Genomic DNA, 24,177 nt, shown 5'->3' with positions numbered 1-24,177 from the left:
TCAGCTACATTAAAAGGTCATAACCCTAAATCTGTTCATTGAACAAAACATAATATTGATAGGAAAACCATTTTGCTTAGAGTGCTCCTTTATTTAATAAATAAGATATCGATCTAGTTTGCTGCTGTGTCTGATTGAACTAGGAATAGTCACAATGCAGAAACAGCCAGTTGTAAACTGCATCAAACAAACATATATGAACATCTACAATTTTCAAAAAACTTACATCTTTTATTAAGTGTAACTTTTTATTAGTTTCTGAAATTGAAAATGCTAAATCAGAATGTAAAATTACTAACCCTAATCAATATTTACCAATTGCATTTTTTCTCTAAACTGTACAAGTGGAAACTTGAAATCTTGTTGCTCAACAGGTTTGGATTAACCCACAGTCAGAGCAAACGAAACTGAAAATAACCACTGCAAATGCGGAGAAATAGGATTTTGCTGCTCTCGATGTGCCTTCTTTGTTGACTCTGGGAAGTCTCTCCTTCAGGAGGAGATTAGAAGGATGGAAGCCAAAGCTGTGGAAGTGGGGTTGAACTGTGCTGTGTGTCACCAGGTGTACCAAGACCCTGTCTCTTTGCCCTGCCAACACAGCTTCTGCCGCAAATGCATTGAGGATATTTGGGCCCAAGAAGTCGGTCAGGATGGATTCAGCTGTCCCCAGTGCCATCAAACTTTCAACCCCAAGCCCACTCTGAAGAGAAGCACTCCCACTGTCCCCTGTGATCACTGCATCGACAGTGAGTCCCCAGCTGTGAAGACCTGTCTGAAATGTGAAACCTCCTTCTGTTCCTTCCATTTGAAGCCGCACTTGATGAAAGAAAACTTCAAGGATCACAAACTAGTCAACCCTGTGACTGACCTTATGCTCAGAAAGTGCCCAGACCATCAGAAAAATCTTGAGTTCTTCTGTATAGATGATGGAGTTTGTGTATGTGCCTCATGTGGAGTTATTGGCAAACACAGATCCCATACAATGGTGGGTCTGGATGAGGCAGAAGCTATAAAGAAGGTAAGATCCAAGTTCATTCTTGTGTCAGTGCTCAATATCATTAAGTCTTCCAGGAACTCCAGGTTGGGATATCTGGTCGGCATGGATGAGTTGGACCGAAGGGTCTGTTTCCATGCTGTACCTCTATATGACTCTATGACTTAGCTGGATGCTTAATGTACTTTTTTTACACAACACCAATTTATAGTCCAATGGGTCTATTTGGAAGCACTAGCTTTCAGAGTGCTGCTCCTTCATCGGGTGGTTGTGGAGGTTAAGATCATGCTCACAGAATTTATAGCCAAAGGAGTCCAGTGTCATGGAGATGTGATACAGAAAACAATCTTCGATTATGATTTGGAGGTGCCGGTGTTGGACTGGGGTGTACAAAGTTAAAAATCACACAACACCAGGTTATAGTCCAACAGGTTTGTTTGGAAGCACTAGCTTTTGGAGCGCTGCTCATTCATCAGGTGGTTGGGGAGTATAGGATTGTAAGACACAGAATTTATAGCAAAAGTTTACAGTGTGATGTAACTGAAATTATATATTGAAAAAGACCTGGATTGTTTGTTAAGTCTCTCATCTTTTAGAATGAACATATGGTTTCAGTTCTTTCATATGTAATTCGCAGAACATGTAAAAGTTACATTCTCAAGTGAACTTTAACAGTTGGTGTCATGTCGGCCCAGATAATGCCTTTAAGGTGTGAGGTGCCCTGTGTGAGGTTGTCTGTGCCACAATGCTCAGACTGATTCTAATCTAAAAAATAGATTTACAGAATCTTACATGGATTTACGCAGTTTTTGAGCAAAGTGAAATGTAACTCTGCAAGTACAAATTCACCCCATAAACTTATATGTGTATGTGTGCATGTGTGTGGTGGGTGGGGGTGCAGGGCTTATGAGTTCTGTGAGAGAGTGTGTGTATGTGCGTGAGTGTGAGTGTAAAGGGTGCTTGTGAGAGGGTGCTTGTGTGAGTGTGGGAGTGTATGTGTGAGCATATGAGAGAGGGTCGACGTGAGTGTTTGGGTCTGTAGGGAAATGTGTGTGTGTGCGTGTATAAGAGTATGTGTGTGTGTGAGTCTGTCTGTGTGTGTGTAGTGTGTGTAGGAGTGTCTGTGTCTGTCTGTGCGTGTGTATTGGTCTGTGTGTATGTGCGTCTGTCTGTATGTGTGTATAGTACAGCACCCAGAGACAGACACACACGCACAGACAGATGCACACACAGACAGACACAGACACACAGATACTCCTACACACACACACACACACCCCTACAAGCACACACACTCTCCTACAGACCCAAAAGCTCATGCAGACCCTCTCACATACACACACATATAAAACCCTTTACACTCACACTCGCACACATACACTCCTAACCCCCGGCCCCCCACCCACCACACACACACCATTAGCTCACTGATTGCACCACTGCCAATAAGAATGAAGGGTCCCCTGTGCCTTGCCAAGTGTGGACTTGTTTTGGGATACTTATCTGCAGCTGAGAATGTAGTTCAATGCAGGCATCATGTTGCCCAATTGCATATAACTGCTTTTCATGCGTCAGTATTACTTTGAATACTCATTAAATTATTACTTTTAAAACAATTCATTCACAGGAGGTGGGCATCACTGGCTAGACCAGCATTTATTGCCCAAGAGTCAATCCCATTGCTGTGGGTCTGGAATCAAATACCACCTCAACCACTTAAGGATGGCAGTTTCCTTCCCTAAAGGACATGAGTGAACCAGATGAGTTTTTTTCATGACAATCTACAGCAGTTTCATAGTTATTATTAGACTCTTTATTTCAAATTCTTATTGAATTTAAGTACCATCAACTGTCATGGTGGGATTTAAACCCAGGTTTCTTGGTCCTTGGATTAATGGACAAGCAATAATATAACTAGGTCATCACCTCTCCTTCCAAAATTAAGGCCTGACTTCAAGATTAGTTCAGTAGCAAAAGGAATACTTGTGCCTCCTATTTCCTGACTGCTGAAAAGTTGGTATGCATCAAGCCAAGGTTATTCAATCTTTGGCTCTTTGGTGAGATCCTTTCTTTGTCTAACTCAGCAACACAAAAGAGGGCAGTGGACAAACTGGATGCTCTACTAGGGGCAGGGACAATCTGGAAGGTGTGGACATCTCATCTTCACATGGAGTGGTGGTTGAAGAACACTGCCACTGCTCTAGTGCAATCTGGAGAAGATCCTACAGGAAGGCATCGATGACTTGTGGAGAGCTCTTTGCGATAAGGCAAGATACTGATGATGGTATATGGGAGAGTGATGGGGATCCCAGAAATTGCTGTAGAAAAGAAGGGATAGCCATGGGCTCTCTTTGGCAAAAGCTGCCAAGGGAGGATAGGAGACTTAGGTTTCAAGATCATGTTTGATTGGCCCGCGAGGTAGAAGGCCATACTCCCAGCTTCCTTTGAATTCTCAACTCCCTGCAGGGACTGAGTACTTAGAGAGGTAAGGCAAGGCAAGCCTTTTATAGACTGTGTAGAACTGAGATTTCATCAGGTGACAGCAAGAGCAGATACTTCCATCCATGTGCCCAATGCATGTACACACCACTTGTATCATTACTGCACATGCAACATTTCCCAAAACCTGAGCATAATCGATGCTGACTCTGGTCCCAACATTGTAAATTGTATTTTCTTCATGCCCCTGGGAATTGATATCCTTTTTTTGCTCCACAGGCCCTAATGAAATTATCTCAAAGCATTCTGTCTGGTGACCAGAAACTGACCATCTCCTGAGCTACTTACTACACACACCCAGTTAGCACGGAACCACTTCCCTTTTAAACTCCTATTCAAAACTCTAATTTAAAATATTTCAATTTTCTTCCTAGAAAGAAATGAAGAATGAAGTTGAGAAACTTCAGACAGTCCACCAGAATTGTATTAGCAAGCAGAAAAACTTGGAGAAATCAGAAGCTGAAATAAAGGTAGAAACGGTCAAGTAATCATGTTTCTTTCTGAACTAATGAAATGTCCACCTCAAAAGTTACTTTATTAAGATAGATTTGTAAATGCAAATGCTTCATGATAACCTGCTGCAAGTGTGTTTCCAGGCTTTAATCTTCGCCCAAAACCTAATACAGAAACTTGTTGTTGTCGGTTTAGATTTATATAACTTCCAGTTTCTGTCACTGTGTTGACCATTTCATACTTTAACGTACTCCCCCATGATCTCTCGTGTAAAGGTTTCTGTTGTTAAGTAATTAAAACAGGAGGAAAAAACAAAACATTGACAAATAAAATGAAGGGTCGGTTGGGTAAATGACCCAAATAATCATTTGTAAACATAGGGCTTATAAGGAACAAATTCAATGAATTGCAGGCACTTATTCAGCTGGAAGGGCATTGCCATGATAGTTGTATTGAGAAACCTGTCAACACTGTCAAGACTGGGCACCAGCTACTACATAATAAAATAAGAACTGCGGATGCTGGAGATCTGAAACAAAGATAGAATTTGCTGGAGAAACTCAACAGGTCTGACAGCATCTGTGGGACAAAAGTGGAGTTAACATTTCAGTTCCTGTGACTCTTAATCAGAACTGATAGCAACTAGGAAACAATGCTATATATGCTAGAGACAAGGTTGGGGGATGAGGGGTAAAGGTAGAGGTAAGCGAATAGGTGGAGATGGAGCCCAGAGAGAGATATGAAAGATATAGGCAAATGTGGGGATTAAGGAGTACAGGCTAGAACAAAGAGAAGGTGAATAAGTCATAATAAAAGCTGAAGGTAATAGAGAATGCGTAGTCTGTGTGGAAAGCAATCATGTGATGTGATAATAGACCTGAGAGTGGTGAAAATGGGTCGGCTAACTAAAAGGGCGTGTGTGATGTGGGCAAAAAGCATGGAAGGATAGAATCAGGCTCAACTTGATTTTGAGTCCCCAAGAGTGCAGAGTCTCCAAGGGGAATATGAGATGCTGCCTTTCAAGCTTGTGCTAAGGCTTTCTGGAACAGCAGGGAAGAAGCTGGACTTAAATCTTCAGATGGGCTGTGACAGAAATGTTGGCATGGGAACACGGTGTAATTATTTTGTACCAGGTACAGCAAAGATAGTAAATATTCTGTACCATGACATTATATTTTTTTGAAAATGTAAAATAATTATTGAGGATGATATAAATATGATGATGAGCAGGCCAACAATTGGAGAAAAATTGACTTTGAGAGGAATGCAACTTAGGAAAATGAAATGTTGTAGTGTACTGATAAATAACAATGTAGAATTGCAATGAGGAACCTTTAGCATATTATTCAACACAGCCCAGATATAACCTACTAAAAACACAAGAAAAGGTATAGCCTGAGAATTATAGCCACATAGTTCAGGAGAGATGTAAAGAAGCACTTCTATGCACAAAGGGTAACAGATGTTTTGAACTCTCTTCCACCAATGGCAGTGGATGTTGGATCAGTTATTAATCCTAAACTTGAGATAGGTACATATTTGCTAAGCAAAGGTATTAAACGATGTAGACCAAAGGCAGGTCTTTGGGATTAGGTAACAGATCAGCCAATGATCTAATTGAATGGTGGAGTAGACTCAAAGGGTTGAATGGCAACAACAGGAGGTGGAAAAGTCAATGTTTCAGGTCTAACCCTTCCTCAGGACTAGTCCACCTCCTGATGCTGCCTGGCTTGCTGTGTTCTTCCAGCCTCCTGTTTGTCTACTCACATATATTAGACATGATTTGGAGATGCCGGTGTTAGACTGGAGTGTACAAAGTTAAACATCACACAACACCAGGTTATAGTCCAACAGGTTTATTTGGAAGCACTAGCTTTCGGAGTATTGCTCCTTCATCACCTCCACAACTATGTCCACTGGAAGAATAGAACCCTGCTCCTCCCTCACTCCCTTGACACTTGACAGCCAATTGGCTGGAGGTGAGATTCCCACCCTTACAGGATTGGAAGGCTTTTCCTCAGAGAGCTGTTAGTCAATCAGAGGCCAGCAGTTCTCAACGTAGCAGTAGCACCAATGGGACTAATGGACACTGCTGGTATTACACCCAAGTAAGAGGGAGGCGAACTGTGGTGGCCTGTTTGGAGTCAGTGAGGGAGGTCTGGGAGGGAGTACTGGTGGTAGGCGAGGTTTGAGAGGCCATTGAAACTGATGGGGAGGGCGGCCGCGGTGGAAGTGGGTGAGGTTACCTGGGCTGAGGAGGCTGTCCAATGGTCCAATGGGGAACAGCTACAAATGAAAACCCAACCAACCTTTCTAAGAGGCTCTGTCAGTAAGCATGATCTCCCTCTTGCCACCAATTTAGGCTTGATGGCTGAGGGATGGGGCCCTGAATTGGGCATTGTTTATGGAGCTTGATTGGCCCATTGGTAGTGGGCTACATAAAGCCATGCTAAACTCTAGTATGAGCAGGGGGCAGGGAGGTTATGGGACATACTCATTGCTGGATTTAGCATGTCTCCCGTCATCATACCCATCCATGGAGTAACTTTAAATCCACCCTACAAAGTTTCAGAAGGAGGCCCATTAAGCCATACTGGCATTCAGTTGAGCTGCCCAGCAAGTTTATTTCCCTGAAGTGGCCATCCACAGTCCTTTCGATATTACCCTCCTACGCAGCACGTCCCAGGTTATTACCATGCACTATGTAAATAGGTGTTCTTCCTTTTCCCTCTGTAACTATTAGGAGAAAGTGAGGATTGCTGATGCTGGAGATCAGAGTCGAGAGTGTGTTGCTGGGAAAGGACAGCAGGTCAGGCAGCATCCGAGGAGCAAGAGAATCGGTGTTTCAGGCATGAGCCCTTCATCAGGAATGAGGCTTGTGGGCCGGGGCTGAGAGATAAATGGAAGGGAGGGGTGGGGTTGGGGGGGAAGGTAGCTGAGAAAATGATAGGTGGATGAAGGTGAGGGAGAAGGTGATAGGTCAGAGGGGGGAGTGTTGGACAGGTCAGGAGGGTGGTGCCACGTTGAAGGCTGGAACTGGGATAATGTGGGGGGAGGGGAAGTGAGGAAGCTGTTGAAATCTACATTTATCCTGTGTGGTTGCAGTGTTCCAAGGTGGAATATGAGGCGTTCTCCCTCCAGGCGTTGGGTAGTAATGGTTTGGCGGTGGAGGAGGCTCAGGAACTGCATGTCCTTGACAGAATGGGAGGGGGAGTAGAAGTGTTCACTCACAGGGCAGTGGGGTTGGTGGGTGTGGGTGACCCAGAGATGATCTCTGAATCGATCTGCAAGAAGGTGTCCTGTCTCCCCGATGTAGAGGAGACCACACCGGGTGCAACGGATGCAGTAGATGACATTGTTAGAGGTACAGGTAAATTTCTGACAGATGTGGAAGGATCCTTTGGGGCCTTGGACGGAGGTGAGAGCAGTGGTATGGGTGCAGGTTTTGCACTTCCTGTGGTGGCGGGGAAAAGTGCCAGGAGGGCAGTGTGGGCTGCTGGGGGTCGTGGACCTGACGAAGGAGTCATAGAGGGAATGGTCTCTCCCGAATGCTGATAGGGATAGGGAGGGAAATATACCTTTGGTGGTGGGGTCCATTTGGATGTGACGGAAGTTGGGGAGAATGATGCAATGTATATGGAGGTTGGTGGGGTGAAAGGTTAGGACCAGGTTGTTCTGTCCTTGTTGGGTTGGGAGGGGTGGGGTTCAAGGGCGTAGTGCGTGAAGTGGAGGAGATGCGCTGGAGGGCATTGTTGACCATGTGGGATGGGAAGTTGCGATCATGGAAGAAGGAGGCCATTTGGGACTTGCGTGAAGTTGAGGAGATGCGTTGTCCCAGATGGCCTCCTTTTTCCATCCTCTTTCCCAGCAACACACTCTCACCTCTGTAACTCATGCCTAACATCCATTTCTTGCATCTTCGGCTTATGGGTACAGATTATTTTATATATTTTATTTCAAACTGTCATCTTATATTACATTTTTAGCAAATCTCCCCTGAACCTACTTTGAACCAAGTAGAACAACTCCAGTCTCTGAAACCTAAACTGGCAGCCAAAATTCCTCATCCTGTAAACTGTTCTGGTTAATCACCTCTACACTCTCCTCAAGGATCCTCACCTTCTTCCTGAAGTGTGGGGAGCAGAAGTGGCCTCAATATTCTAATTATGGCCTAACCTCCCAGTGTCCCTCCCCCGCCCCCACTCAGAACTTGATGCAGGTTCAGAATAACTTGCTGATCTTTTGCTCAACATTTCAGTTTTTCTTTGCAAAATTCCATATGCTTACTAACATCCTCTCAATATGTCCAGCCACCTCCAAAGTGCTATTCATATGGGCCGCCAGTTCCCTCTGTTCCTGTGCACTCTTTAGAACTGTGCTATTTACTCTCTGTTGCTCTTTCTTTGCATGAAGTGCATTGCCTCACATTCCTATAGTCCAACTTTGACCTGTCTGTCCATTCTACAAATCCATCTTTGACCCGCAGTCAGTGAATACAGAGAGGAGATTTGCAAAGGTAGCACCAGAAACACAACGGATACAGATATTAATAAAAACCATTTCATGGAATGCTGTTCATACTTCTTGTTGCTGTGAAAAGGCTGCCAACATCATCAAAGAGCCCTCCCACCTTGGTTCCAACCTCTTCCCTTAGGTAGAAGATACAAAATCTTGAACACATGCACCAGCCGTTTCAGAAACAGCTTCTTTGCTGCTGTCATTAGACTGCTGAACGTCTCTAACTTCAAATAATGTTGATCTTGCTAATGTTGATCTTGCTCTGTGCACCTTGTGTGCAGCGGTAACCTTGTATGCCTCTCTCTGTTTAAGCACTCTACGATCTGTGTTTCATTGTTTTCACTGTGCTTAGGTATATGTTACTACAATAAATCAAATCAAATATAATCAAATATACCAAGCTTCGTGGAAAATAAAGGAATATAATTCCCATTTCAGCTATGCAAAGTCCTGGTTAAACTACATCCATTGTGAAGAATTTCATGCAGCACACCTCAGAGCATGGGCAGTGTCAATTTATCAGAATGATACCTAGAGGTCAAGGGTTAAATTACAAGGAGAGATTCCACAGGCTAGCTTTATTTTGCTTGAAATTCAGATGTTTCAGTGTTGGCTTACTTGAGGTTAGCTGGCCATTATGTGGAATAGATAGAGTTGATGCAGTAAAACTGTTTACAATGGGCGAGAGTTGAGGATAAAATTTGGAACCAGAACCTTCAGGAGTGAAACAAAAACAGAAGGTGCTGGAAAATCTCAGTAGATCTGACAGCATCTGTGGAGAGAAATCAGAGTTAATGTTTCGGGTCCTTCTACATGAACAGTTTGAAATTCAGTTTCACAAATGGTAATTCAAGCTAGAACAGTTGTTCAATTTGAGACTGGTAGATTTATATCAATCAAATGCATTAATGGATATGGAGTCAAGGTACAAAAACAGAAATTGCTGGAAAAGCTCAGCAGGCCTGTGGCAGCATCTGTGGAGAGAAATCAGAGTTAAGTTTTCAGGTCCAATGACCCTTCCTTGGGACTGTGCATGTAGAGGTCATTGATAATTTCACTCCTGTGTTCTGAAGAAAGATCACTACACCCGAAACGTTAACTCTGATTCCTCTCCTCAGATGCTGCCAGACCTGCTGAGCTTATCCAGTAATTTTTATTTTTGTTTCTGATTAACGGCATGTGCAGTTCTTTCAGTTTTTATGGAGTAAAGGTGGTGGAGGTTTCAGATTAGGCATGATCCCACTGAAGGGTGAAACAAGCACAAGGGCTACACAACCTACTTCTGGCGTGTGACCCAATGATCTACATTCTTGGACATATCCCAATCTGTTCTGTGCATCTCAGTGTGTAGCAAACAAATTGTCCTGTGCAGGTCTGGTATGTAAAGGTAACAGCCCTGCATAAGTGCAACTTATAATGACAGTGTTTATTGTTTCTTTTAGACACACGTCAGTGAGCTGAAGGGAAAGCTGTCGAAGATGTTCTCTGAAAAGAGGAAACAGTTAAACAAAGATGAAAAGTGCGCACTGAGACTGATCGATGAGCATGGGAACTCTCTGCTCTCTGACATTAGTAACAACTCAGCAACAATGCACTCGATGGCAGAACAGATGAGGTTACTCAATGAGAAAGCTCAGAATCTAATGCAAGAAGACAGCATCTCGTTTATTCAGGTACACTGAATTTGTCTTTCCCTTGTTTTCTCCTCATTGTCCTCACTTTCTGAATTCAACAATAATGTATTCTATCATCAAAGACAAGCATATGAATGATAAAGAGTTCTTTATTGCAAGCATTATCATGTCCTCAGGACATCTCCCAAGCACACTGCTGTGCCTAGATTTTCTCACTATGATCTTTAATTGTTGAGAAATACAGGCAAGGTGAAATGCTTAATTTTTTTTCTTCTTACATTGGATGTGAGAATCGCTGACTGGACCAGCATTTGGTGCCAATCCCTAGCTGCACTCTAGAAGATGCCAGTGAGCTACTTTCCTGAACTACTGCTGCCCTTTGGGTGTAGATGTCAGTTCCACAATTTTGACCGACTGACAATGATATTTTTCCAAGTCAGGATGGTAAAGTCTTGGAGGAGAGACTGCAGGTGGTGGTGCTCCTATGCATTTGCTGCCCTTGTTCTTCTAGGCAGTAGAAGTTACCAGTTTGGACGTGGTTGTCAGTTTGTAACCTTTGACATGCTGTTGTAGCCACTGAGTTATTGTGGTGAGTCCAGCTGAGCTCCTGATCAATGGTTGAGCTTCTTGGGTGTTGACAGAGCTTTATTAATTCAGGCAAATGGGCAGTATTTTGCATCAGTGACTTGGGACTTGTAGATGACAGAGCATATTGTATTTTCAGACGGACACTATCACTTTATCAAAATCCCGGAATTCCATACCTAAGGACATTGCGGGTCCACCTTCAGTACATAGTTCAAAAAGGTACCACCTTCTCAAAAGCAACTAGGGACAGGTAATAAACACTGACCCAGCCAGCTATTCGCACATCCCATGAGTGATTACACAAAAGTGACATTGAGGAGGCCAAGGAGGAAGGATGAACCAAAGTCATTGAGAATATTAGTTATGACTTTGGTTAGAGCTGACTTAATAGTGAGGGAGATAGTAACTAGTACAGACAAAGTAAGGCCTCACAACTCTTTTACATTGTAAGTGCAGATAATATTTTAAAAAAATAGAAAAATAGTAAATTTAGGACAGATGTTGGGAACTTTTTCAAATAGTCAGCAATTGTGACAGGAAATTTCAGAATAGAAAGTGCCTGCATCACTTCAGAACCAATTGGGACCTGTACATTTTGGAGTTTTTCTGATTGAATCAAAGGATGTGGGTGAATGGTCTTTCCTGTCCATAAACACTTCAGTTTGAATGAAAATTAGGCTGAATAAAGCTGATTGATTGCTTTCACATTCTTGCTACTTGCAGCACAGTTAGTGCTGTCTCCCAACTGTCCACTGAATGTCCTGTAGGGAAACGTTACATCATTCAGTTACTCTGATTCCCTCCACTGTGTTTGCTCTGAATCACATTCCCTTTGGTTTTATCAATGGTACCCTGATTCATCTCCTCCTCTTTTATCTACAGAAATCTGCAGAGCTTCTTCCCAAGTAAGTTTCTTTCAGACATGGGTAAGTGCTGGTGGAAGAAACCTTCACCAGTATTTTGCTGAAAATTTAAGGATTGGGAATTTATGCTGCAAACTATCCTCAATCATCGATTTGAAATTGCTGATTTGAAACCTCAGTTGCGTAACAGAAATAATGTGGGCTGTTTCAACTTTCCCTCCCGTTTATCAGTAGCCTGTTATAAAATAAATACAAGAAAAATTTGGAGGAATTTCATCAAATCATTGACCAGTTGCAGAACAAAGGTCCATAGAGTCATCTAGATCTACAACATAGAAAGAGGCCCTTCAGCCCATCGTGTCCATGCTAGTCAAAAGTAACCATCTAACTATTCTAATGCCATTTTCCAGAACTTGGCCCATACACTTCTCTGCCTTGGTATCAAAAGTGAACATCTAAATACTTCTTCAATGTTATGAGGGATTTTGTCTCTACCGTCATTACAGGCAGTGAGTTCCAGCTTCCCCTCACCCAAGGCTAAACATTTTTTTCCTCACATTTCCTCTGAACCTTCTGGCCCTTGTTGCCTGGTCATCGATTTGATTTGATTTATGGTTGTCACATGCACCTAAATATAACAAAAAGTTTTGTTTTGTGAGCAGTATAGATCATAATGTACAAGGACATATAGATCATAGGGTGTTTGGACAGAGCAAGGCATACAGGGTAATGGCTGCATAAGAGGTGCACAAAAGCAGAATCAACATTAGATTTGAAATTTGAGAGGTTCACTCGGAAGTCTACTGACAGCGGGGAAGAAACGGTTCTTGACCTTATTCGTACGCGTGTTTAAGCTTTTGTATCTTCTGTCTGACGGAAGAGTTTAGAAGAGATTATAACTGAGGTGAGAGACGTCTTTGATGATGTTGGCTGCCTTTCCATGGCAACAAGAATTGAAGATGGAGTCAATGGGTGGGAGGCTGTCTTGCCTGATGGTCTGGGCTGTGTTCACAGCTTTCTGCAGTTTCTTGCTGTCCTGGGTAGAGCAGTTTCTGTACCAGGCTGTGATGCAATAATTTCTGGATAGAATGCATTCCATAGTACATCTGTAACAGCTGGTGAGGGTCCTTGTGGACATGCTGAATTTCCTGTCCTCAACTTCAGTTTCCCTGATGTAAAGAAATATAATTTGGATTGCTTTGAAAATTCTGAAAAGGTTACAACTGCAGGAAACCACGATCTCTATAAACATGTGGATATCAGTGACCTGATAAATAGCTATTGAGACTTCAATTCTGTCCTTTTCATGATGATTTGCTTGTCAATTTCACCCTTTAACATTTGAACTTCTAATTAAAGTATTGTTTTTCTCTGTCATTGTAGAGTTGTTGAAACTCAAAAGCTCACTTTTCCAGATCCTCCAGAACCAGTCTTGAACCTGTCCAATCTGTCTCAATTTCTCAAAGAGTGGATGGAGGAATCTGAAAAAGCTTACTCAACCAGAGAGAAACTGAGACAAATGCATGAATGTACGGAATCGACTTGTGGAGAAGGACCAGCTGAACCAGCAAGTGTAGCCGATACACAAAGTAAGTAATTGACTCCTCTCCTTCAAGAAAGTGAGAAAGTGTGGCATCAATCTAATACGATGATTTGAAAATTTCAAAGAAAGCTTTGGGTAAAATGTAGCCAGGTACCAGCCACATTGACTCAGAGGATATTGTCAGATTGGCTCAGATATTCCAATGATCAGGCAGTTATTTGAACAGCGCAGTGTGGAGTTGTGGATTAGGAACATGAGGAATCGTTGACTCAGAGGGAATTGCCTGGGAAATTGAAGGATCTGGTGGGCAATTCCTCTACATCAGAAAGATTCTGAGAAAGGCATGAAAGGCGGCAAATTCACAGGGTTAAGACTCATCATAAGGTCATTGCATTTCATATCTGGCATTTCATGTTTTTGCACTCTTGTTTTTATTGGTTTTGTGATATATCAACCCTTAAATGCTATATGCAAGGCTGTAAATTTGAGATTGTCAGAGTGAGCTCTTCTTTTGGAAATCTTTACAGTTTTCCAGGAAAGGTCAGCGAATTAAAAACCTACTTTAATCCATGGCTAACTGTTAAATTGATCAGCCACTCATTATTAAACCAAACTCTCACTCCTATACCTATACAATGGTCTTTTCCTCCTCCTATGTTTCTAAACAATGTTGCTCTCATCCAGTCTTCTGTTATTGATTTCTATTCATAAGGAACAAGAACTTGCATGTTTTGATGTCATTATATATTGCCTTCCACAGACTCCAGCATGGCTCTTTTTCTACTGTTGGAAACACTGTGAAAAACTATATTGCAATGAGCGTTTGAACATTCAGGCACAGCTTAATTAATTTCTCCAGCTGGTTATCAATTTATATCACAGACCTTTCTTTTCCCTCAAACGCAGAGTAAATTATGATTTCCAAAAGAAGAGATCACTCTTACAGTCTCAAATTTGCAGCCTTACATATAGCATTTAAGGGATGATATTTCACAAGAATAACAATGACAGAGTGTAAATAACATGGAATGTCAGACGTAAAAACAATGCCCAATACTTATCATTGTCTGCTCCAAGATGTGGTAAACACCATATGTATAAATTATTCAGGCTAAATGTAGTCATCAGATTTATTTGCAATACTATAACCATAGAGAAGTACAAAACAGTAAAAACAATGACTGCAGATGCTGGAAACCAGATTCTGGATTAGTGGTGCTGGAAGAGCACAGCAGTTCAGGCAGCATCCACGTAACTTCGAAATCGACGTTTCGGGCAAAAGCCCTTTATCAGGATGAATTCCTGATGAAGGGCTTTTGCCAGAAACGTCGATTTCGAAGCTACTTGACTGCTGCCTGAATTGCTGTGCTCTTCCAGCACCACTAATCCAGAATCATAGAGAAGTACAGGCTACATGTAAAATACATTAGTTTTGAATCTCAGTCCTGAATAGTGTGTTGACTAGTAGGAGGTGACAATGAAAGATGTAATAGTGAAAGGGAAATATTTGAGGACATGAAGTGAAATCAGACAGAGGTCCCAGATCGTGTTGTGTTCAATGGTAGAAGGAATTAGAATCCAAAATTAAGGAAAAAGCCTTTTGGGTTGCAATCTTGTCATTAATCCTGATCCAAATATAAGTTAATGTCAAACACTGAGCATCAATGATTTGGAGGAGTTGGTATCGCACTAGGGTGGACAATGTTAAAAATCACACAACACTAGGTTGTAGTCTGACAGGTTTATTTAGAGACACTAGACAGCTGTTGTGTAATTATTAACTGAGCATCAAGTAAACCTTTACCTTCATTTCGTCATCCAATCTTAGAAATATCAGAATGAATCAGAATCAGATTAACTTTGAAATCAGATTGAATCTGAAATCAGATTGAATCTGAAATCAGACTGAATCTGAAATTAGATTGAATCTGAAATTAGACAGTATTAATTAGAATGGCATTAGGTGGCTCACCCAATTCAAGACATGATTCTTATGGTTTCCACAAACCAATTGTGGCACAACTTGAACATAGTGCAATACTGGGGAAACGTGCTTCTTAAAGTCACAGATGAAGTCATATGTAGAGATGCTTTAAGTAGCCTTACTTAATAAAATCTCTATACCACAATCTACAGGATTACACATGAAATATTTTATTAAGAACTAGGTCATATGTTATTAAATAACAAGAGTCTAGATTATGGTTTATAAACATGTAAATTAAGCTTTGACTTTAGCCATGCTTTGCTTAATGACAATATTACAAACTTATAAGCAATCTTCAAGATTACTGTATGATTCAGCAAAGAATTTGAAGTGTATATGTTGCTTGGATCCAAAGCCATTTTTGACTATCCCCAGCTACTGGTTTTGTGTTCAATGTACCCAATCTCTCTATAACACTGACTGTAATCTATATGCTGTGTCACTCTGTGTATTGTTCACATTCCTTGCACTGACAGTTTTGGTATTCCTAATGTTTTGTTCATTTCCTTATTTACAGTGACAGTTACTGACGAGAAAAATCTGAGAGAAGCCAGACTTAAATCCCCTGTAGGACCAACCTTAGCAGGAGCCACTCCAATTGTCATCAAACTGCAAAGTAAAGTACTGAAAGGATTTCCAAGAGAATCAGAAGGTGCAATTATAATACTGAGAGAAAATTACATGGAAAATGCATGATGCTATTTTGCTCACCAACTGCTTAGTGTGAGATTACTTATATGGTTTAAGTAAGTGAGGCAAAACCCATGACAGACATGAAGATAATGTTAGATGTGGGAGAAATAATGAGGTGAATTCATCAACTTGTCCATTTGCATATTGGTCTTTGCTGTATAAGTACTTTTGAAGGTCCATCCCTGATGCGAGGAAATGTGACAGCAGGAAATTGTTTCAAGAGAAAAGAGCAGTGCCACATTGAAATCCATGTATGATGGTGAAGTGGAGCGAGATATTGCAGACTGCCCTCAGCATAGGCTTCCCACCCAAAATGGCTAAATTACCAATCCCAGGCAGTTGATTTAGACACTGCTGAAAATGTGTTGCTGGAAAAGGGCAGCAGGTCAGGCAGCATCCAAGGAACAGGAGAATCGACGTTTCAGGCATAAGCCCTTCTTCAGGAATGAGGGAAGTGTGTCCAGCAGGCTAAGATAAAAGGTAGGGAGGAGGGACTTGGGGGAGGGGCGTTGGAAATGCGATAGGTGCAAGGTGGTCAAGGTGAGGGTGATAGGCCGGAGTGGGGGTGGGGGTGGAGAGGTCAGGAAGAAGATTGCAGGTTAGGAAGGTGGTGCTGAGTTTGAGGGATTTGACTGAGACAAGGTGGGGGGAGGGGAAATGAGGAAACTGGAAAAATCTGAGTTCAGACAGCCTAATGTTAAGGGTTACAGAAGAGATTCAAAATTTTTGAATGATTTAAAAGTTAAAGCACATGGTATGGGAAGTAATACACTAGCATGGATTACACTAACTGGCTAACAGGCAGAAAACAGAGAGGAGGAATAAATGAGTCATTCGCAGTTGGCAGACTAATTAATGGAATATTGTAAGGATCACCACTTGGGCCCAAGCTGTTCGCAATATATATCAATGATTTGGATTTGGGCACTAAATATAATACTTCTTAATTTTCAGATGACAAAAAAGCAACCAGGAGCATATGTGGAAAGATATAAAATACTTTCAGGAGGATTTCAGGAATAGATGCCCATGGAACAGAGGGCAAATTACTGACATGGCTGAGAAATTAATTGAATAGAAAGTAGGGATAATGGGTCAGTGCTGAAATTGGCAGAATGTGACCAATGATGTCCTACAAAGATCTGTGTTAGGACCTTAATTATTCATATTATTTATTAATAACTTGGCTAATGGCATAGAAAGTTATACATCCAGATTTGCTAATGACACCAAGATAGGCGGCATTATAGACAGTGTAAATGACAGCACAAAATTAGACAGGGATATTAATAGAGATGAACGGGAAAGTCATGGCAGATCAAGTTTAATGTAAGGAAGTTTGAAATTATCCATTTTAGACTGAAAAGATCAGGGTCCTTTCTAGATGGTATGAAGTTAAATGCAATGGATTTCCAAATGGACTTAATGGTTCAGCAGCATAAATTTTCAAAATGTCACAACAGGTGCAGAGTATAATTAAGAAAGCAAATGGAATGCTTTCCACCTAGAGGATTGGAGTACAAGGAAAAAGAAGTTATTTTGCAGTACAAAACCCCGGTTAGACATCACTTGGAGTACAGTGAGCAGATCTAGGCATCACTCCTTAGGAAGGATGCATTGGACTTGAAGGGAGTACAGTGTATGTTTATAAGAATGTTACCTGGACCTCAGGGGTTAAACTATGAGGAGAGATTATACAAATTAGGCCTGTTTTCTCTAGTATTTAATGAGGTAAAAACAATGACTGCAGATGCTGGAAAGCAAATACTGGATTAGTGGTGCTGGAAGAGCACAGCAGTTCAGGCAGCATCCAACGAGCAGCAAAATCGACCTTTCGGGCAAAAGCCCTTCATCAGGAATTGATGAAGGGCTTTTGCCCGAAACGTCGATTTCGCTGCTCGTTGGATGCTGCCTGAACTGCTGTGCTCTTCCAGCACCACTATTCCAGTATTCTCTAGTATTTAGAAGATTACAGGATGAGTTGGTGAAAGTCTTCAAGATGTGAACAGGAAAAGACAGGGTAGATAATGATAAACTATTTCCAATGGTTGGGGATTCTAGAACTAGGGAGCATAGTTTGAGAACTAGGTCCAGACATTTCAGGGAGAAATGCTAGGAAGCACTTCGACACACAAAGATTGGGAGATGTTTGGAACTCTCTTCCACAAATGACAATAACTGCTGGTTTAGTTGTTAGCTTTAAATGGGAGATAGATTAATAGTGAGTTTTGAGAAGATTTGTAACTATGGTTGAGGCTGAGAAACCCAAACATATAAAGAGAAAGCAGGAATTTTCAGCATTGCTTCGCCTGAGGCCCATTGAAGATATTACCTAGTAGGGTAACGAAACATCTGGAAATTAACCTTGCAGCTCAGCGAGCAAACCTATATCCAAGATAGATTCATTTTTATTAAGTAAGGGTATTAGGGGACATAGGCCAAAGGCAAGTTTATGAAGTTAAACTATAGATTAGCCATGATCTCATTGAACAATGGAACAGGCCCGAGGGCTTCTGTGTTCCAGAAGGCTCTGCTACCTGTTGGGGTCCAGGCCGTGGGGACATTTACTTGGGGCTGGCAAAAGTGTCATTGTGGGAGGGTGAGAATCCAGTTGTCATGATCCATGAAGGTAGCATAGATGGAACGAGAAAGGATTTGCTTCTGGATTGTATTATTAATTAAAAAACAGAACCTCAAAGGTAATAACATCGGGATTTTTATTTCAGCCGAGAGCAAATTGGGCTGAGATAAATAAAATCAGAAATGAAAGCATGTCTCAAGGCTGGTGTGAATGGAAGAAATGGATTTTGAATTATGGAGAGTTGACAGCAGCTCCTGGAGAGATTGGGTGCCTATCATTGGTTCAGAGAGGCCAGATCCAATTTCTTGGTAGTAAAGACAGTAGAGAGAGAACTTTTAAAATAAACAGCAGGGTGTAAAGGATCATGTGAAAGGATAATTCAAAGGGACAGATAATGGAGCAGGATAACCATATTTGCCATGGTAACGAGACTGAGCCAGACTGTGACCGATAGTCAATAGGTAAATATGAAGCAGTGGGTGAGGTCAGAGATTGCACAAATGGCAAAAAGACAGAACTAAAGCTTCAATACCTGAGCCCATGCAGTGTTCAAAACAACATGGATGAAGTATTAATGCAGATGGAAATAAATATGTGAGATCTTTGGCCATTAAAAAGACATAGTTACATGGTGAGTCAGAAAAGGACTTAAACATTTAAGACGATTTGACATTTTGTAAAGACAGAATGTTAGGAGTCACTTTGATTGTATCAAATTAAAAGAAGCACCATACAATCTGCAGAGATTAAGTAGGTCAGAAGATTGGTCAAGTATTAAAAACCAGCAAAGAATGACTAAAAAAAAGGCAGAGAGTAAAGCATGAGAGGAAGCTGGCTGGTAATATAAAATAGGTAGTAAGAGTTACTAAAAATTATTTAAACAGTGAATGTGGAGTAATCAGAACAGTCATGATCTTATTGAATGGTGGAGCAGGCTTGAGGGGCAGAGTGTCCTATTTCTTATGTTCCTATGCTGATTTTATACAGAGTGAGTCAGGGAATTGATAAAGAAAAGCACGAAATGGTGAACGCATTGGGTAGCTATTATGTGTCTGTCTTCATTGTGGAAGATTTTGAAATCTTCTCAAAAATACTTGAAAATCAAGGAGCGAATAAGTTGGAGGGAGTTAAAACAATTACTGTAAAGTCAGGTAGTACTGAAATGGTGCATAACCAGGGAAAAGAAATTGTTGAAACTGTAAGACATAAAGGTTGACAAGTCCCCAGGACCAGATGATCTGTGCCATAGTGCCTTCAGGGAAGGGTCTGCAAAAATAGCAAATGCATTGATTATTGTCTTGTACAATTCTTTACGTTCTAAAAAGGTCAAAATGGATTGCAAAATAACTAATATAACATTATTCAAGAAAGGAGCAAGACAGAAATTCAAAAAGTAGGGCCCAGTTGGCCTAACATCCATCAAAAATAAATTGCTAAACATTTTTTATTAAGATGGAGTTGCAGGATGTTTAAAAGTAATAATATGATCAGGCAGAGTCAGCATGGCTTTCTGAAAGGAAAATCATGCTTATGTGTTTTGTTAGAGTTTTCTGAGGAAATAACAGCAAAGTGGAGACAAGAGGACTTGCAGCTGTAGTGTACTTACATTTCTAAAGATATTTGACAACATACTGCAACAAAGAATATTACACAAGAGGGTGCTGAGAGTAATATATGGGTAAGGATTGGCTAACTAACTGAGAATAGGAATAATTGGAAATTTTTTGGATTGGCAAACTATGACTAGTGAGGCTCCACAGGGGTCAAGGTTGGGACCTCAATTGATTAAAATCTCGATTAGTGACTCAAAACACAGATCTGAATATACTTTCGTTCAATTTGCCAATGATGCCAAGAGCTGGAAGCCATGATGTGAGGTGTCAGTGTCGGACAAAATCAGAAACCACATGACACCAGGTTATAAACCAATAGGAAAAAGTGAGGACTGCAGATGCTGGAGATCTGAGTCGAGAGTGTGGTGCTGGAAAAGCACAGCAGGTCAGGCAGCATCTAAGGAGCAGGAGAATCGACGTTTTGGACAAATGTCCTTCGTCAGGAATGAGGCTGTGAGCTGAGGGGGTGGAGAGATAAATGGGAGGGGGGGTTGGGCTGGGAGGAAATTAGCTGAGAGTGCGATAGGTAGTCAGAGGTGGGGGTAATAGTGATAGGTCAGAGAGGAGGGTGGAGTGGATAGGTGAGAAGGAAGATGGACAGGTAGAACATGTCATGAGTGAAGTGCTGAGTTTGAAGTTTGGAACTGGCATAAGGTAGTGGGAGGAGAAATGAGGAAACTGGTGAAATCCACATTGATCCTGTGTGTTAGAGGGTCCTGAGGCAGAAGATGAGCCATTCTCCCTCCTGGCGTGAGGTGGTTAGGGAGTGACAATGGAGGATGGCTCACAATCTGCATATCCTTGGCAGAGTGGGAGAGGGAGTTAAAGTGTTCGGCCATGGGGCAGTGGGGTTGGTTGGTACGGATATCCCAGAGATGTTCTCTGAAATAGAGAGAGATTGTAGGACCTGGTGGTATACCTGGGTGATTTGGCATACAAATAAAATAAAGTTCAAATGCAGGTACAGCAATTGATTGGGAAGGCAAATGGAACATTGGAAATTAATACAAAAGGAGTGAGATATGCAACTAGAGAAATGTTAATGCAGCTATGTAGGGCTCTGGTAAGATTACATCTGAAGTATTTGTGCAATTTTGGTCTGCTTATCTGTAAAAGTTAAAAATCACAAAATACCAGATTCAGGGCTCTGCTCCATCATCAGGTAGTGGCAACTACGTGATGAGCAAGCACCGTTCTGAAAGCTAGTGCTTCCAAATAAACCTGTTGGACTATAATCTGGTATTTTGTGATTTTTAACTTTGTCCACCCCAGTCCAACACCAGCTCCTCCACTCCTTACTCCTTGCCAATTATCTGTAAAAGAATATAATTGCGTTAGAATCACTTCAGAGAAAGTTCACTCAACTCATTCCTGGGATGAATGGTTTGTGGTTTGAAGAAATGTTGAACAGATTGAACCTTTACCCATTAGAGTTTTGAAGAATGAGAGGTTGATCTTTTTGAAGCTCTCAAGTGATGCTGATAAGATGGTTCTTGTAATGTGGGAGAATAGAGTGAAGGGATACAGGTTAAGAATAAAATGTGTATCTTTTTAGATCGCGATAAGAATAAAGTTTTTTCTCTCAGAGTACAGTGTACGGTTATGTGGGAGCTCCCATTATCGGGAAAGACTGTCAGTTTCACATGCAATAATTGACCTGGCAAATCTGCACCTTCCTCTTCAGGAGAATTGTCACAGTTGACCCTGGATGCAACTACTGCAAGCAAGAACTTAGTTCTGTCTGATGATCAGAGATCAGTGATGTACAGTGAGGAAGAACAGTCCCATGCAAGTAACCCATCGAGATTTAAAACCTACTCCCAAATCCTTTGCAACCAGAGCTTTTACTGCGGACGTCATTCCTGGGATGTGGAAATGGATGGAAGTTGGTGGGGAATTGGGATCACTTATGGGACCATAGAGAAGACAGGCATTAGTTCCGATCTCCGGAGAACACCAAAAGCTTGGTGCTTATATCAAAGCATTAGTATGTTGAAAGCCTGTCATAATAACAAGCATACACCAGTACCACTGAAATCCTCTATCAAGAAGATCCGAGTTTTCTTAGACTACGATGCAGGAACAGTATCATTTTTCCAGGTCACTGACACCCTGACATGCTTGCACAAATTTAAAACCACATTTACTGAGCCTGTGTATCCAGCGTTCTGCTGTGAGAACAACACCAGGCTACACCTGTTAAATTAGTTTTGTAATTCTGAGAGTTGTTCATTTCTTTTAAAATGTATTTGTGTGTTGCCCACCATCACTCACTCACATTGAGAGCCTTCTAGTGTAAACTACATCAGTGTGGTGCTGGAGTCACATGTTAACCAGACCAGACGAGATCTTCCTGGTGAGTCCATCCCTAAATTATGTGTACTTCAGCTGCGATATCCTGGGGCTGAAGTGCTTAGTCATCATGAGCCGTGACCCAGTGTTACATAGAAACGTAGGAACAGATGCTGGCCATTCAGCCCCTTGTACCTATTCCACAATCAGTGAAATGTGCTGTCTAAATCCATATACCTGCCATTAGACCATACCCCTTCATACCTTTGCTTAATAAAATGATATCTATATCAGAGTTAAAATTAACAATAGATATCACATCACGTCACTTGTGGAAGAGAATTCCACTCAACTCCCACTCTGTGTGTAGCTTCCTAACATCTTTCCTGAACAGTCTGGCCCTAATTCTCAGGTGATGCCCCCTAGGTCTAGAATCCCCAATCAATGGAAATAGTTTATCAATCCCATCTTCTCCTGTTTCACTCAAATGTGCATATGCTTTCCAAATAACGATTGGGCCACTCTCTGTGTGGAGTTTGCCCATTCTCACTGTGTCTGCGTGGGTTTCCTCTGCATGCCAGTTTCCTTCCACAGTCCAAAGATGTGCAGGTTAGGGTGGATTGGCCATGCTATATTGCCCTGCAGTGTTTAGCGATGTACATGCTAGGGGGATTAACCATAATGGGGACAGGGTGGGGGAGTGGGTGTGGATGGGATGCCTTTCACAGGATTGGTGCTGATCCGATGGGCCAAATGGCCAATTTCCCCTCTGTGGGGATTCTATGATTTAATGATTCTAAAATGGGAGCCTGACTTTTTTTGTCTTATTCATTCACAGTTTACAGATGTTATTGGCCAGGTTAATATTTATCATCTATCGCCAGTTGCCCAGAGCTCACCAAGGCTTCTTAGACGCACCTTCTAAATCCATAACCAGTTCCTCTCAGAAGGACAACGGACAATTAACATTCCCACCACACAAATGCCAGGCAATATCCATCACCAATAAGAGACAATTTAACCACTACTCCATGACATCAATAATGTTGACATCACTGATTCCCAGACTATAAACAACTTGAGGGTTGCCATTGACCAGAGTCTCAACTAGACTCACAATATAAACACAGTGGCCACAAGAACAGGTTAGAGGCTAGGAATACTGTGGTGAGTGACTTGCCTCCTGTCTCCCCAAAACCTGCCTACATCTAGAAGACACAAGTCAGGAATGTGATTGAATATTCCCCACTTATCTGGATAGGTGCAGCTCTAACAACACTCAAGAAGCTTAACACCATAAGGACAAAGCAGCCTGTTTGATTGGCACCACATCCACAAACATCCACTCTCTCCACCACTAACAGTCTGTAGCAGCAGTGTGTACAGTCAGTAATTCACCAAAGATCCTTAGACAGCACTTTCCAAACCTATAACCACTTCCACCGAAAAGGACATGGGAACACCATCAGCTCCAAGTTCCTCTTCATGCCACTCACCATCCTGATTTGGAAATATATCACCGTCACCTCACTGTCGCTGGGTCAAAATCTGAGAATTTGCTTCCTAAGAGCTTTGTGGGTCAACCCACAGGAGGTGGACTGCTGTGGTTTACAAAGATGGCTCACCACCATCTTCTCAAGGGCAACTAGGGATGGACAATAAATTCTGGCCCAGCCAGCAATGCCCATGTCCTATAAGTGAATAAAATAAAGTTCAGAGTCAACCACACTGCTGTGAGTCTGATATTACATGTAGGTCAAACCAGGTAAGGGTGGCTGATTTCCTTCCCCACAAGGACATTAGTGAATTGGGTGGATTTTTACGATGACTGACAATGACTATGAGGTCCCCATTGGGGCTATTTAAGGTAGAGAGGCTTTTGAGTCTGGGAAGAAAATAGTTAAATCGGAGGGAATATA

General features: G+C 41.7%; 1 protein-coding gene across 1 annotated transcript; it reads left to right on the top strand.

The window, feature by feature from the left end:
- The first annotated feature begins 511 nt into the window (after nt 1-511).
- LOC140485929 (E3 ubiquitin/ISG15 ligase TRIM25-like) lies at nt 512-22,174 on the top strand. The gene is made up of 7 exons (XM_072584372.1): nt 512-1,018; nt 3,868-3,963; nt 9,907-10,137; nt 11,569-11,591; nt 12,933-13,138; nt 15,597-15,731; nt 21,651-22,174. Exons 1-7 carry the CDS (start codon nt 512-514, stop codon nt 22,172-22,174), a joined length of 1,722 nt encoding a protein of 573 aa, XP_072440473.1.
- The last annotated feature ends 2,003 nt before the right edge of the window (nt 22,175-24,177 follow it).

The sequence above is a fragment of the Chiloscyllium punctatum genome, chromosome 15 (assembly GCF_047496795.1).
Source record: "Chiloscyllium punctatum isolate Juve2018m chromosome 15, sChiPun1.3, whole genome shotgun sequence".
In the NCBI taxonomy this organism is placed as follows: domain Eukaryota; kingdom Metazoa; phylum Chordata; class Chondrichthyes; order Orectolobiformes; family Hemiscylliidae; genus Chiloscyllium; species Chiloscyllium punctatum.
This window is presented reverse-complemented; position numbering and strand designations above follow the sequence as displayed.